Below are 16075 nucleotides of genomic sequence, written 5' to 3'. Positions count from 1 at the left end.
GGTCATTGGAAGGTAATGGTATCATTCTGTTGATGTCTAACCCTACCTGAACAAGAAGAACGCGGAAGACATTTACACATCTTATATCATTGGAAAGCCAAAGAGCACATATTAGGTACTATTTCATTCTCCGATAGTGTCACCTAGTTTTTACCAAGCATACGCACACGCATTGCACATAGGTACGCATATCATACTTAAATCAACAACAAAAGAATTTAGGTAGAGAGAAGAGAGTGAGGACAGAAAAAGAAAGAAAGAAAGGGATAAGGCAAAACAAACAAAGATCGATACAATTGGACCCAATCAGGATTGTTTAAATCAGTCTAAGAACATTCAAGTCTAATCCACTACCTGATGAGAATTAATCCAATTCATCTTGGGAAAAGAGGTATTCCCACCTCCTTTTTTATTTTATTTTATTTTATTTTTTACTTTACCATCCTCTTGTCTCGTCCCGCAATACTCCTTCCCTCCGTACATATTATTTTATCAAAAAGAAATAAACTTGATAATTATCAACCAAAAGAACTAGGACAACACCCTATTCCAATTGCGCTTATTAGTGCATGACCAGTTGAATTGATCATCTCGTGGCAGCCTACGAACCGTCCGCTGCGTATTTTGAATGACTGGTTAAAGTCATCCGCCTCAATCCATATTCATACACACACGCTTTATACATTCTTCTCACACCTCTCCATTCACACCATTCACAAAAAGTACCTACTTATTGTTCAACTCATCTCTCGCACATGCAATCCCTTTTCTTCTCTTGTTGCTCTTGTTATTTCTACTTCATCCTTCCAAGCATATCTCAGTTCATTGTCTTCTATATGATTCACAATTGATTGCATTCCTCTCTACATTCACCATTACAATAACGCAATACCCCGCCATACCTCAATTGAAATTCGAATTTCAATAGATTACGCTTTCTTCATTGAACTAGAACCCGAAACAGGCACAAAGAACTTCCACCCTAAACCTCAGCTGACCAGAACGAACGACCTACGCAACACTTACTTAATACACACACAGAGCCAGCTCTCTTAAATAGCCACGACATATCTGTCCCAATCTCCGAACTTCTTTCTTGTTTAGCAAATCACATTTGCGGATTTAAAGAAACAGGGAAATCCGACGTCAAGGGTTGCCACAAATTGGCGCGGGGCAGCGAACAACAAACGAAATATGGATGACAAAACATTCACCTCGATCCTGCAGCCTTCTACTACCTTCGATCTTAGACAGTCATCGTTTGCTACAAAACCATTCAACAATTCATCAACCTCTACTTCTACATCATCAGCTCAATTCATCAAACCAATTCTTACAACTTCTTCCCGACCTATGAATATGAAACGTAAGAATCAACTTGATATCGCCAACACGCTTATGTCACCGCCAGAGCCACTTCCTCTTGATAACTTTACACATTCGAGCCAGGGATTCACAATGGATTCAAAGATGCGAAAACTTCACCCAATCGTCGGTGCGACGTTTCCCATATCGCCACCTGTGTCTCCAGAGACCAAAGCCAGGTCACCAGAAGAGCCCACTGGTTCACAAGCAATCACCGATCCAATTCTATATCCACTTTCCGACAATCAAGGCACATCTGCCAGTCAGTCATCCCTCTTCGAAGACAATGATGACCCCCTCGTTACACACCGATTAGTTGATGAGCATGTTGCAGCAAGGAAAGCTAGCATGTTTCGAGAAGCCTCCCCTCCACGCCGCGATGAGTATGAGCTCGCTCTCGAATTTAAATCACAAGTGGTAAAGATCATGTCAAAGGATCCAGCACTTTGGCTGCGAAGGGAGATGGTTTATCTTAGGGAAGATCGGGAATTACAATCTGGTGCAAGGCGGTGGACAAACATTGCTCCTGCGGTTAGCAGAGGCAATAGGGTTTTAGGCAACACTGCTACAAGAGTTACAAAGACAGTACGCCCTCCTCGACCTGCTCAGATGCCTCGCGGAGTCCGCACAGTATCCTCAGCAACACCTGGCCCTGATATCAAGAGAGTTGCTCGAGAAGACAAGGATTTTGAGAACCTTCCAGACTACTGCCCACCAATCACTAGTCTTCCTAACAAACCCAATTCATTGAAAGTTGATTGGAAGGGAGCTCCAATTGATCTCCGAAATGACCCAAATGTTCATCTTCTTCATCCAGATGAAATTTCTCTTGCAGCCAATCTTCGTCTTGATTGTGCAACTTATCTTACATCCAAACGTCGAATCTTCATGAAAAGAATTGAAGCAATGAGAGTCGGGAAGGAATTCAGAAAGACTGATGCCCAACAGGCATGTAAGATTGATGTCAACAAGGCTAGTAAACTCTGGCAAGCATTTGACAAAGTTGGTTGGCTCAATCCATCCTGGGTCAAGAAGTATGCTTAGATTGATGGCTCTTGTCGGCTAACCACATTTTGCCACTTCACCACCACTTATCACTACGAATTTATCGGTACTTTACACCAATACACGATACACGATTACGACTCTGCCTACATTTTTCATTCATGAATTTTTGATTATTTTCAACTGCATTGCGACGGTTATTCGCTTATACTGAGACTCGACTTTCTTTTTTGACATCACAGTTTACAAGCATTTGGTACTTGGCTCATTGGTTTCCTTTCTATTTTCGGCCTGGTGCATATCTTACTTACATATTAACATCATATTATCTTTGCATCGGGCTGCTTTGATACCCAAGAGAGCCCGCCCAGCTCCTCTCACGATCACATTTTACTTTGTTTATTCTCTTTTTGTCCATTATGCACAGGGGAATATTATATTCCAGCATGTCATTTTTTAGGGATTTTCTTTGACTTTAAAGTCTGGATGGATCTTCTGCATTGTGGATGGACTTATGGAATCTATGGTTTCCGGGATAGTTCGGGATCCTATTGGCGTTTTTGACTCACATGAGTCTTACCATACTCATAGTTATGGATGGCTTGGTTGTGCGGCTATGGTGTGGCATGGTATGGTATGGTTGGAGACTTGTCTGGTGATTGGTTGCATTGGGTATGGATGGGGTGGTTGGGAATCTTTGTGCGGGCAGATTGGATAGGACTGGTTTGGATTGGATGGAGAACGACACATTATAACAATGAATGCACATTGTCGTCGCATGGCATGGTATGGTATGACATGGTACGGCATCTCAGAGAGGTCAGATTGATGGAATGGATCCATTGGAAAGATTTATGTATGGATGGTCTGACTGTTGATGGATGTCTTGACAACTATCTTGTATCAGATCACATCGGATGTGATGGGATCGTTGAGTTAGTTGGCCATGGATACAGATATAGAGTGTCATAGTGCATGAAGTGCGTGTTGGGTTGGAAATAGCTAGTTGATATAGTGGGGTGTGTTGTGAAATCTAATTGATATATTTAGAATATCTATACTTAGGCACACTTACTTATTTACTTGAGTGATTTTATGTGATTGAGTGATTGAGTGACTGAGTGATTGAGTGATTGAGTGATTGAGTGATTGAGTGATTGAGTGATTGAGTGATTAAGTGATTGAGTGATTGAGTGATTGAGTGATTGAGTGATTGAGTGATTGAGTGATTGAGTGATTGAGTGATTTGAGTGATTGAGTGATTGAGTGATTGAGTGATTGAGTGATTGAGTGATTGAGTGATTGAGTGATTGAGTGATTGAGTGATTGATAACATTAGCCTCATAATACTAATTCACACTACTCCCATCACCGCCTTGATATACTATTAAAAGAAAGTTTTCAAGGGGACATAAATTCTTAATGCCCTCCCTAGAGCCTAGAGGGCCGAACCAATAAGATGATAATTATATTGCACTTGGACTAATTATAAATAAATAAAAATAAATAAAATAAAATATAAATAAATTTTATTATAGGATAATAAAAGACACAGATTTATTTATAGACTCCGATTCAAGTATCTTTGCTGGATAAGATAAGATTTTGTTTATTATTATTATGTAACGATACTATACTGGAGGCAGCGGCTGCCTAAGGTTTCGTCTGGTTGGTAGTTGTGGGTTAAGGCTTTATCACTGGTCTTCACTTGGAAGTGAAGTCGTTACTAGATCAAGTAGAATGTAGGTAAACTAATTGATAACTAAGTTGAGCACGAAGCTCCTTAACTACGAGACTAAATGAATGTTTATATACCCTATATCATCTTTTGAGGACCCTTGGGACCCTAAGGTCCAAAAGGTCCTCAAGGTCCTCGAGGTCACGTGAATTAATGAATCGTGACATATTAATAAAGTAAGTCTGTATATATTATCTGTATATTTTAATCTGAAGTTATGATTGTAATTAGTTACATTTTATCTTGTCTTTATTCTTCAGTAGTTGATTGATAGATTCCTGCCAGTGGAAATTCTTTAAAAAAAAATTATGAATGGATCATGGATCATGGAGAGTTTTTCTTTAGATTTTTAGCTACCTAGTAGTTATAGATAGATTCGTGATGCATACTGTATAGGTGTTGAAGGAATGATAAGGGGGATGTTTAAGGGAGATGTTTAAGTTACTGTAGATGTATCTAGGACTCTAGGTAGGTAGTGAAAGTGTTGGGGGTTTTTGTTTTAAGATGGGGTGGATGTTATTGGTGGATGTTATTGGTGGATGTTATTGGTGGATGTTATTGGTGGATGTTATTGGTGGATGGGTGGTGAGTGAGTGAGTGTGATGGGAGGATATGGATAAGGTATGGTGAGAATATGGTGAGGATCTTGTGGGGAAGTATGATGGGGAGGTATGGTGGTGGATAGATAGGTAGGTGGATGGATTTGAAGTGGGATAGGGAAGGTAGGTAGGTAGGTATGTATGGTATTCTTTATTCCGAAGGGGAAGTGATATATGTAAGCTCTAAGCTCATAAGGAGAGTGTTGAGAGCTGAAGTGTTTATATGTGTGAAAATATTGAAAGAAAGAAAAAAGATTTGAAAATGAGGGAAAGCCTGTGGGATTCTTGAGCTGGACAGAAGTATATCGGTTTGAATAGTCGACAACGATATTTTTGGAGTAGAATGATAGATTTTCGATGATTTTCATTTGAATATATCAACAGAGATCCAATTCTACAAGCAAAGAGTTTGAATCATCAAAGATTTCCCCTTCCATCTTGATGAACTCCAACAGTTTTCTTCAAATTAGAACACTTGAAACGAAATAATGAGCTCGAAAGCTGCTTCAGGTTAATTTTCAAGTATCTTAATTCTTTGACGCTGCACCAAAACCATTGCGGTAAATGTATTCAAAGGAAGGAAAGCTTACTCAGTGCTCACGAGACACATCTCAGAGTGGAATTCTAGCAGCGAGGGGGGAAAAACTGGGCACTTGCTAGGTACGATTAGATTTACAATAGTTTGGAGATGATGAAGGATAGGAGGGTGATTCTCATCAGAGCATGTATAGTCGCTTTCGAGTATTTCATCTTTTTCAGTTAATATGATTTAATAACTCGATAGGGATAAAAGTATTTTTCAATCTAATTTGGATCAAGTTAGATATGATTTCTCTTTTTCTGTCCATACCCCTCGGGTGCAGTGGCTACATCTGCGGACGATAAAAGCGTTATTATGAAGTTTAATGTCGCATTAGATTCGTAAATAAGGAAAGACTGGATGGAAAGCGTGTTGTTGAAAGAAGCACTAGAAGCGTATGATGTCCTAGAGGACTCGGAATTTCGACGCCCTAACCTAGATGGATGGCTAAGAGTCACTTGCAAATATAACCTGATGTTGCGTAGTGTCGAAAAAGGACCGTTTTATCGGGAATGATTATTGTCTACTATTGTGAGAGAAGCCCACCAGGTTGAAGGAAGCCACGCTGGAATGACCACTTGGCTCCAACTTAAGCAGCGATATCATTGAAGAATTAAAGAAGTCAATTATGCAACGCCTTCGAATGACACTTATGAGCCCATTTCCTTCAGAGATAGCTTTTAAGCTGTGCTCATAGTTGCTTCGTGCGCAATGCTCTAAAAGTTCAGTCGACGATTTCATAGGAGATCCAGAATCTGCAGACTCTGCAGACTCTGCAGACTCTGGTTAGAATAGAAACCCAAGATCAATTCGTGAATTGAATGAAAGACATCGAAACAAAATTCTGTTTAAGACAACAACCATAGTTCAGTACACAAAACACACTCTTAGTTTGAAGAGTCTAGTTCTATTAATATTGTTGTTTATGCCCGACAATGGAGGTTTCAAAGGAACAAGGCAACAGTCCTGTTAACACCTCTGAGTTTTCTCGAGCGCTAGCTCTAACCCGCATCAATTAGAGACGGACCCCTAATGGGTGAAAAATTATCCTAGTCGGTTTCTAAAGAGCTTGTTTGATATGTTAAAAAAGAAATGAGAAAAACCATGCGAGTTCTCAACGAGCAGGTTAAAGAAATCCTCCCGCTACAACCCACTTGGGCAGCGGATGCATCTTGGACATGGTTCCTGCTGGCTGCAAGAGTTTATCTTCAACTATTCTGTCGATTAATCTGATCTTCTGAGATGGCCGCCATTTCGACACTTTAGCTGTATTGATTAGAGTCCATGAGTTAGCGAAACAGAAAACTCGAGGTAAGATGGCAGCTCACGAAGGGGATATGGTTGACTTTTGAAAGCTATCGATCAAGACAATCAGCACCCTAAACACGGGATGATCGAGTTTATACAATGGCTAGTGCCCGTTGTCTTGGTCAAGGGCTTGATAGGCGACGGATCGGCCCTCTTTCAAGTATTTTGCGTAGCGCTCATCTTGTGCTGCTGCGCTACCAGAAACACCGGGCATCTAGTTCATCGTTAGTTGATGAATGAAATAAAATAAAATGATTGACATGATGATTGTAAACTGCCTACCTATGATCACATCGCTGCAAGAGGTTTGATGCTTGCTTATTTTTAAGTGTAAGTGGTCAGCTAATGTAGGCTTAGCATTTTAATCCTTGCTGTTCGTGGTTACATTGAGGGGGATAAGCTCAACATTCCAAAATCGATAATGTCACCACCTCAGCTAACCTTATCGTCGTTACCACTTGGAAAAGCGACTATCATTGTAACTTGGGATACTGCTATGGTACTGAAGCTACAAGCACCACAAATAACAAATTTCATGAGCCAATACCCGTATGATGTCATGCCCCCTTGCCGTAACTTTAACAACAGCAGCTGAAAAACATGCACAGATGTCTAATATCTGAGACCTCTAGTGAGATGCCACACATCAAGGATCGAATGGCGCAAGATGAGAGTTCCATCACAGCATCAAGTACAAGCAGATGAATCCGGAAGGGAATTGCAAGGCGAAAAGAATTGCGTGGGGTTAGTTTCCCGTCTATACTCAAATCATCATACATACTTTCTCTATTATGGAATAAGTTTATGAATCTATAACCTTAATTGGATATTGAATGGGATAGATCACAAAAGTGGATCGATGAATCGAAGATCTACTGACCCACTTTACTGATTCTTTTACCCGGATCTAGGAAATCATAAATAAGCTTAATTTAAAAGGGTTTAGCGTGATGCGGGTAGGTTTTGAGTTCAGAGTCTAGACGGGACCTTGATACTCCGAACAGTCTATTGATCGCGGGGTACATCCGTAACTCCATCGATCGTGACTAGGGAACTGTGTTATACGATAAACATGCAGGTTTGTGATGGGGATAAAGAGGGGTAGGTAGTAGTCTTGTAAAGAAGGGTATCTGGAGGGGTGAGTACCCTGACTAAGGCTAAACAAATGTTATAATCTATAATGTTGGAGGCAACTGCGGGTTTGTCTAATAGCGGAAAGGCAGCTAGATGATGTTGTAGCCTGGTAGGGCTAATAAGGTAAACATGCCGGTGCTCGTGGCACAAAGAAGGACATCATGTTGCATTATCAGCTTGAGAAGGTAATGTGTGGCTGTGGCAATGTTGATGTGCAAAGTATTGCATGTAATTTGTTAAAATGGCGCATTGAGAAGAGAGTTGCTGCACGATTCCAAAAACTGTAATTCGTTTACTAAAGACATGGCGAAATGGGTAAGTTGCATTACCTGCTGTTGCATTCATTAGCCAAAATGCAGAGTTCTTAATCTGCTACTTATCTATGCATTTCAGCTGTAATAGGCTTGCACAATGACGCAATATCTACTCAAAGATGTAGCACTTGCTTATTATCGCTTGGTGCGATGTTGAAGCGGGATATCACGATTTCCCTAGCCTATTGTCTTACCTATGTGTAGCTATATAAACTCAAGAACAACCACTTTCTGATTATCCCAACTCTCCAAACTCAAACTCAAACTACATCTGAATCAACTCAACTCTCCAAATCTTTTGACACCTCCACTGCCAGGTAAGGTCGTTCCTTCTTGGGCTGACATTTTGACTCATACTTGACATCCAGTTCATCAAATCCCAAACGTACCGACCAATCTCAAACTACTCGTCATCAAATCCCTACAAGTAAGTTGAGATATTTTGACTAAGGAACACGCTAATATTCTCAATAGACAAAATGGGCGTTATCACAGTAGTCAACAACTCCGCATCTGACATTTATGTCAGCGTCACTTACGATGGCGACGACTTTCAAAAAGGGGGAAGCGAGCTTTGGACCCTTCTTAAAGCCAATGGAGGAAAGGATACCTGGGGTTACAGGAACAATAATCAAATAGCCAGAGTCGTCAGAAGCCAGAATGCTGGGGCACCAGTCGAGTCTTACCTTGCTGTGCAGGACAAAACTGTGTACATTAATTAATCGTAGGCGTGGCACTACTTGGCTTTTCCTCCTCCGGAAAAGCGAAAAGCAGCCACGAGTACCCTACGATTAAATGGAATGGTTCATCACACTTGCTAGCTATATAACAAATTAGATGCAATATAGCAAGATAACTCCACACATTTGTCCTTGTCAAAGATTGTAGAGAGTGAACAGTATATTTTTAATCTGCATCGATAGTAAAACGAACAAATCCCCCATTCACTACTACTGTGGCTGCGGGGATAGCGTCACTCAAAAGCGCTACCATCTCATAGCAGCACGGACAATTGAATAGCACGTTGTCATATCAATATTTTCTACCAATATATTGTTCCTTAGTCGCTACCTACATGTTATGAGTTGGCGGATTGACACGGTCTTGAGTAAAGACACAACGGCTTGGCGGATAGCATGCATTGCGAGATTGAACATCCTGTCGACCATAACAGCCTGGCAAGCTTCACGACACCTTGTTCGGGAAGCAGCTGGGGAGTTGCAAATTGTATGTTGGGATGAAGGTTTGAAAAATATGCTCAGGATTACATTAATTAGACTAGTCCGTGAGTCAATGACTAAGCAGTATCAAGTTCAGATACCATTCGGGTCAGACGTCGCCTTTCTTATAGTTAATTATAGAGTTGAAGTGTACATGAACAGATGATGAGATGTGATGATTGTATGTTTCTAGCTTGGTTCTCTTTTATATCGTGGAACTGGATTATATATAGTATATATAAATGTATGATTTCAAGTGAAATCGTATATAACTAATCTCTGCTGTGTACCCCCCTCCACTCTTCCGTTTCTATATCCTTTTCCTTTAGTCCTTTCCAGGATCATTCTATTTCCATCATGTGCACCACTCAACGAGGTCATCGTATTATCTTCACCTTCATCATCTTCACACTCACATCCTGAATCTTCCACGCTCGATTTCAACACTATAACCATTTCCTCATCAAAACCAACCCAGAGTTTCTTTTCCAAATCTTTTACTTTCTTCCTGGTATCATTCCTCTTCTCCCCGATCTCTCCGACTCTACTAACGTCCACTCTTTCCCTCCCTTCCCCGACCCTTACACTCCTTTCCTCTCCTTTTCCCTCCCCTCTCTTAAACATCCCTGGTTCCAATTCCCAAACACGTAATTCGCCTCCACGTTCACTAACACTTACCGCTTTCCCCCTACTAGTAATACTTGCGAAACTGATGGAACTAGTATGACCGAATAACTTTTGAGGTGGAGAGAGTGTGAGAGAAGTCTGAGTACTGGTGCAGAGGTAAAGGGAGAGTGTGTTATCGGCATGAGTGGCGAGAATATAGGGGTGTGCGTAGGAGAGGGTTGTTGGACGAGAGAGAGGAGTAGGAGAGCTGTTTGTGATCAGAGGGCGAAAACCGGAGGGGAAGGAGGTGGTGAGGCGGGAGGTGGTCAGGGTTGGTGGTGAGGAAGGTGGTGACGTGATAAAGTGGAGTTCTTGGATGGAGATCGTGTAGCCGCTTAGGTAGGTGGGGAGTGTGTAGGCTATCGAGGCGATAATTGTACTTGGCGTTAAACGGATAGAAAGGGATAGTGGTGGCCATGAAGAATGTGATTTGAGTGATGTTAAGAGATACGGTCGTGGTTGTGATTCTTTTTCTTGTATATTGATGGTCGTGTCATCATCTTCAGACTCTCGTATTAACTCTGTGGGGTTAAGAGTGTAAAATGAAAGAAGCCGTCCTTCTGTAATGCTCAATATGTAAGGATGTGCGTAAGCTACCGCGCTTAACATTCCGTTACTGCTCGGTGGATGTCTGTATTTTCTTTTGAATATCCTATTTCCGACATCGAGCTCCCAGGTTCCCCAACTTCCGTCCTCGAAACCTATCACAATCCCTAGTTTCCCTTTCTCTCCATCCTGTTCATCAACGGCTAAACACGTAGGTAGCCCCTCACCCACTTCACACGTTGTAATCAACTCCCTTCCTTTAAGATCCCAGGCTTTCAATCCCTCCACCTCACCCACCGTGACTACTACCCCTCCAGCTAACCTCACCAACATACTTGGTACACTCCCCTTTTCCGCAATTTCAATCTCCTTGACCTCACATGCGCCTTTCGCCCAATTATGTCTCAACTTATACTGTCTCTTCCAATTAGTTTCTCTTCCATCCCCTCTGCTCCTCAACCCCTCCTCATCCAACCATCTACTCCTTCTCGAACTAAATCGAAACCGATCTCCATCTCCCTGTCCTTTCCCTTCTTCTTTCTGTCCTTCCGTACTTCTCCCATTACTCGATTTCTCTTTGTTTTTTATCCCCGGTATGCGCAATGCGCGTGGTAACACGAATCGAGAATAATATAATGATTTCCACAGCTGAGAATCATGGGAAAGAGTATAAAAATGCTGGGAGACTGAGTGACAGGATAAGAGAGCTTCAATTGGTAGGTTATGAAGGATACGTATGAGGAGTTCGGAAGAAAGATGAGAGATATAGTCGCGTTTGTTCGGTGGTAGATAATGTTTCTTCGTTATTGGTAAATCGTTTTGAGATGTACTTGATCTTCGACGTTTGGGCATGATGTGTTATTTAAGATTCTCAGAATGCAGCTGCGTAAGAATCTCCAAAAGAAAAAATAATAATCTACCTCAATAGTAATAAATTAACATCATCGAAAAGTTGCCTCGGGTTTCGCCTTATCAATTTTGATGAACAGGGATTAATGTAAATGGACGCGGAAGCTAAGCTTATCACCGACCCACCACTAAAATTCACGTGCGTGTCTAAATCTGGGGCCGAGGCTGAGAATGGAAACGATGAACCAACGCCAGTCCCCCTTTGCGACTCCATACCAAAATTCAATCTTTATTCACAACCAACAGCCGCGTTTTGGTCTTCACCATACCAGTCTATCCTCACAGCTATCACATCTCATGAGTGCATCTTCATCATGGCTTCCCTAAAAAGTGTGCGGGAGAAAATCCCCAACGCGCTAAACCTCTACTCCGACTTCATCCTCAAAAACCAATCTTCCGTTACTCAAATCGAATCTGCCCTACGCTCTCTAACCTATATAATACCTGGTCGTTTTCGCGATGCCGAACTCGCATCGGAATCTCTACATTCTTCTATTCAGCTCCTCTCGCTTTACCATGATACCCTCCTCTCTCGAGCCTTATCTAAACTCCCTGGGATGCCCAGACAAAATGCGCATAATCGATATACCAAATATTGGGTCAAGGGTAACGGGATGTATAGAAGGATAGCTATGTTGTTGAGCATGATACAGTATACTGAATTATTATGGGAGATGATGGCAAAGAGAAAAGGAGAGAAGATGAGATGGAGAGTGGTAGTTTTTCTAGAATTCATCAAGGCGGTTTGTAAACTGCTTCTTTTAAGGATTACCAAAGGACGACCACTTGTCACACCACCTCTTCCCGAACGTGATATCATACCCGAGGAATCACCTGCAGAAACCGATGAAATGCCCCCCTGGCTCGATACCAATGATTCGGTAGCCATGCGAGAAGAAGAAAAACTCCGAAAGAGCCGCGAGACCAAAGAATACAAGTTGAAGAGAACGGGATTGACACTTCCAAATCTACCAAACCCAAGCGATATCTCAAACTATCTTCTTTCGAAAGTCCTCGTTGCGGATGATATCAAAGCGCCAATCTCGCTTCTTAACCCCCTTACTCTTCCCTCTCAATATGCAGAATATATGCATATCCTCCAGCCCGTCATTTACGCCATTGCTCTCGCCCATTTCCGCAAGAACCCTAAGTCATGGAAACCTTGGGCTATAGGACTCAGTATCGAATATGCTGCACGTCAACTCCGCAGCGAGAATTACAGAACTACTCCTTTAGAAAAAGAGCAATGGAATAAGAGGGGATGGGCAATGGGATGGTGGGCATTACGAGGTGCATTTTATGAGAATGTTACAAAGGGATGGTTACATAGGACGAGCAACCGTTTGCCAAGTATGATTGGAGGTGTCGTGGAAGATTATTTGTGGTTGTGGGATGAATATTATTTCAGTACGAGTCAGGATTAGGATTGAGGTTTGAAATTTAAGGGGTCGATATTTGTCCGTGGATATAAGAGGGAAGTGGTAGGGAGATGGAAACATTGTATACATCCGTACTTTAACGTTGATTTAACACTTGAGTACTTGGAGGGCGTCAAGGCTGATTTAGAGACTAATAAAATTGGAAGGAATGGATAGAAGGATACGAGGATGATGGATACCTACACCTACTATGGAAGGAGGAAGAACAGATGCGAGCGGTTGGGAATATATACTAGTATACTGATAAAAAATTTTGTAATTATGATAATGAAGTTTTTGTTCGACAGCTAAAGTTCATTTCATAGGTTGTCTAGAATGATTGAAGATGCATTGGACTAGTAAAATTATATTCATAAACCTCCATACAAGTGGAGTTACCATATCTATCTAGTATCTACCTATTTAAAAGATATCTCAAAAATTCTACACTTCATCTCTCATTATAATATCTTCTTAGGTAGATACCTACTTCTACACCACGACACAAACCCACAAACCCACAAACCCCTTCTTCGGTAATATCAAATGATATCAAAAAACTGCTCTTAATCATCACTCCAGATTATCATCTAACACCGCAATCAGAGTAACATATCTATTCAACAATCTCCAGCTACCTACCTAGGTATTTAAGCTTCATGATATTGATAGGTAAGTAGGTAAGCATTAAGCATTAATATTAATACTAATATAAAGATGATGTGTATGATTTTCGATTTTATTGATCTATTGATCTATTATTTTATATTATAAGATTAATTATATACATATTTACAAATCTGTATCCTCCCCCCTCACAAAAATCTAACACATCTACACAAACATCTCCACAAACATCTCCACAAACATCTCTACCATAAAACTTTCCTTTTCATCCCTTGAATACATTTAAGATGTGGAATTCTTTGCAGCTGCTTGTTGCGTGGAGAGTTTGCAAGTCTTACTTTGTTCTAGTTTCGAGTTTCTAGATGGTACTTCTAGTCTACTCGTCTTGATTTCGGTGCGGAACGTGATGTACATTCGTAGGGATGAGTTTTTAGTATGCCGCATCCGCTGTTACATTAGAGCACGTGGGACATTTTACGTGCGTACTTACACTTCGGGTCTAGAACAAACAGACTGTAACTGAACTCTCTAGAGTCTGTAGAGATCGACAGATGTAGAATTCTTCGATATCTTATAGTAGCACAACACAAAGCTGGTAGGATAATGTGGTCTTGAATAAGTCTTGCTCATAAACTTTCGTTCACATTTGAATGGTAGGTTCGACATGATATGTCTTTTGAATCGGAACTCAAATTGTGCTATCTATGCCCCGAGGCCGATGAGATGCTCCGCACTCCATATTTCATCATTGCCTCCCAAGTTCTATCCCAAACCATACCGCCACCCTCCGCTGAGCTATCAGCAATGCCCAGGCAAAATCGCACTGTAAAATGGCTAGCTATATTCTCTATTTGATATGTTAGCATTTGACGTGCAAATGTCTTCATGTAATGTATGCTGTAGCAATAGTGCCTCAGGTGAAAGATGAAAAGTCTACGTTGTTTTCCGCATTAGACAGGAGTCTGTCGGATTTAGCATGGAATGTTTTTTGCATCATCGACATATAGATGAATGTCCATTTTAATAAGAGAAGAGAATGAAGTAATTACCTATTAGTATGATGTTAAGAGGTGGAGCAATATGCTAAAAGTTCTATAAAATTCCAAAATTAGCATGATACTCAAAGAATTGTATCAATTGACGTTGATGAAAGGTTCAACCAAGGCAATATCAGGTAATCGAATCAATTTTATTCGTCATTGTTGATCTGTATTTGATAGTACAAGTTTGTTCATCACTGTACTTTGGTTGAACCTGACGCCACCAAGGAAGGAGGTAACATACAGTTGATATGCCATCGCATCGATAGTTCGTAAAATAATGTAATAAAACAAACCGAAGCTGAGGCACCTTAGATCGGACTCAGCGCGCAAGAGAGCTGGTGGCTCAATTCGTGTAGATGATTAAATCCCTAATCTGCAAAGCAATTAGTCTCCAGTATCATATGAAAAGTTCAAGAAAAGAAGAATTGTGCAAGATATATCAGAAAGTCCGTTTGGTTAAGACAGGTTAATCACCACGGGAGCATAAGCTCATTGGTAAGATAGGGGCGACACGATGTTCATCATATAAGAATTGCAGAAGCAGGAGATAAGGAAGAAGCTTACCTTGAATTGAAGTATCCTCCTACCACGGCGCGTGGTGGAGGACAATTGTGTCGTGTGTGTTGAATGTTTTGTGATGGAAGAAAAAAATAAAACTCGAACAGAAGAAGAGCTTGAGCACAGGGAAAAATTTAAGCGAAAATGTATTAGCGCCGGTAGGTTCCATCAGTATCACATGAACGAAATCAAATGTATGCACCCCACCCGCAATTTGTCTTGGCTCCAGTCCGAGGTAAGAGCCAGCCGTGCCAGATGGTAATTATTTGATCTCACCTCAGGTGTCGATGTACTCTCGTCTTATTATGCCCTCAGCTATATGTGTATTTATTTCACGCAAAGAAGTCCCGAATATTCATGGTCATCATAAATGAAATATTTTCCTAGACCAAAAAGCTACTTCCAAAGCAAACCATACAATAACAAAGATGTAAGGATTGCTCTTCCTAACGGAAATCTAAGGGAACAGCAACAAAATCCATTCCCTGAATGCCGGAAACGCCCATTATTGCGAGTATATGCCGAGCTAAACACATCGCCTTGAATTTGATATGCCATCCATTACATAGTATTTCCTTTCATGTAGATGCCCAGATGATTGACGAAACGTTCCGACGCCTTTTCAATCCCCTCTTTTACTTGCTATGCATGAAATCCATCCTGTTTACCCAGACTAATTGTAGTAGTACTCAAACCATACGTTAAAAGTATGAACTCTTGCAGGCCAGCCAGCTTGCGCCCTTGAAGTTGCGAAAGTACACCAGATGCAAGAAACAATTGCAAAAACACCACAGGTCATAAAGAAAGTCCATCAAAAACACCGTGCCAAATGCCACCCTCTGCTTTCCAGCTTCTGCTGCAACTCCCATAAGTGCAACAACGCATATGGGGAATCTTAACCATCTTGAACACCCCACTACAGAATATGTAAAATGCAACCTGATGCGGCACCGTTAGACTCCCCCTTGACGACCCCGTACAAGATGAAATCGAAGAAAATCACTCTACCATACTTGATGGTTGCAAAAAGTGAATAGTAGCAAAC

The 16075-nt window shown here is 41.1% G+C and overlaps 5 protein-coding genes across 5 annotated transcripts; 3 read left to right on the top strand and 2 right to left on the bottom strand.

Annotated features, from left to right (window-relative positions):
* Window positions 1-1359: 1359 nt before the first annotated feature.
* On the top strand, window positions 1360-2409 carry SS1G_03301 (hypothetical protein; the record flags this gene model as incomplete). The annotated part of the gene is made up of 1 exon (XM_001595162.1): window positions 1360-2409. The coding sequence occupies one exon, from the start codon at window positions 1360-1362 to the stop codon at window positions 2407-2409; it is 1050 nt and encodes a 349-aa protein (XP_001595212.1).
* Window positions 2410-6698: 4289 nt separating this feature from the next.
* SS1G_03300 (predicted protein) lies at window positions 6699-6809 on the bottom strand (the record flags this gene model as incomplete). Its single annotated transcript, XM_001595161.1, has 1 exon — window positions 6699-6809. The coding sequence occupies one exon, from the start codon at window positions 6807-6809 to the stop codon at window positions 6699-6701; it is 111 nt and encodes a 36-aa protein (XP_001595211.1).
* A 1223-nt stretch (window positions 6810-8032) lies between these two features.
* SS1G_03299 (hypothetical protein) lies at window positions 8033-8765 on the top strand (the record flags this gene model as incomplete). The annotated part of the gene is made up of 4 exons (XM_001595160.1): window positions 8033-8044; window positions 8248-8360; window positions 8412-8470; window positions 8518-8765. The coding sequence occupies 4 exons, from the start codon at window positions 8033-8035 to the stop codon at window positions 8763-8765; spliced, it is 432 nt and encodes a 143-aa protein (XP_001595210.1).
* Window positions 8766-9515: 750 nt separating this feature from the next.
* SS1G_03298 (hypothetical protein) lies at window positions 9516-11038 on the bottom strand (the record flags this gene model as incomplete). The annotated part of the gene is made up of 2 exons (XM_001595159.1): window positions 9516-10889; window positions 10958-11038. The coding sequence occupies 2 exons, from the start codon at window positions 11036-11038 to the stop codon at window positions 9516-9518; spliced, it is 1455 nt and encodes a 484-aa protein (XP_001595209.1).
* Window positions 11039-11698: 660 nt separating this feature from the next.
* On the top strand, window positions 11699-12808 carry SS1G_03297 (hypothetical protein; the record flags this gene model as incomplete). The annotated part of the gene is made up of 1 exon (XM_001595158.1): window positions 11699-12808. One exon carries the CDS (start codon window positions 11699-11701, stop codon window positions 12806-12808), a length of 1110 nt encoding a protein of 369 aa, XP_001595208.1.
* Between the last annotated feature and the right edge of the window lie 3267 nt (window positions 12809-16075).

This window comes from Sclerotinia sclerotiorum, genomic scaffold, assembly GCF_000146945.2.
Source record: "Sclerotinia sclerotiorum 1980 UF-70 scaffold_4 genomic scaffold, whole genome shotgun sequence".
Classification (NCBI taxonomy): domain Eukaryota; kingdom Fungi; phylum Ascomycota; class Leotiomycetes; order Helotiales; family Sclerotiniaceae; genus Sclerotinia; species Sclerotinia sclerotiorum.
Note: the sequence above shows the minus strand (reverse complement) of the source record. Positions and strands in the feature narration are given on the sequence as shown.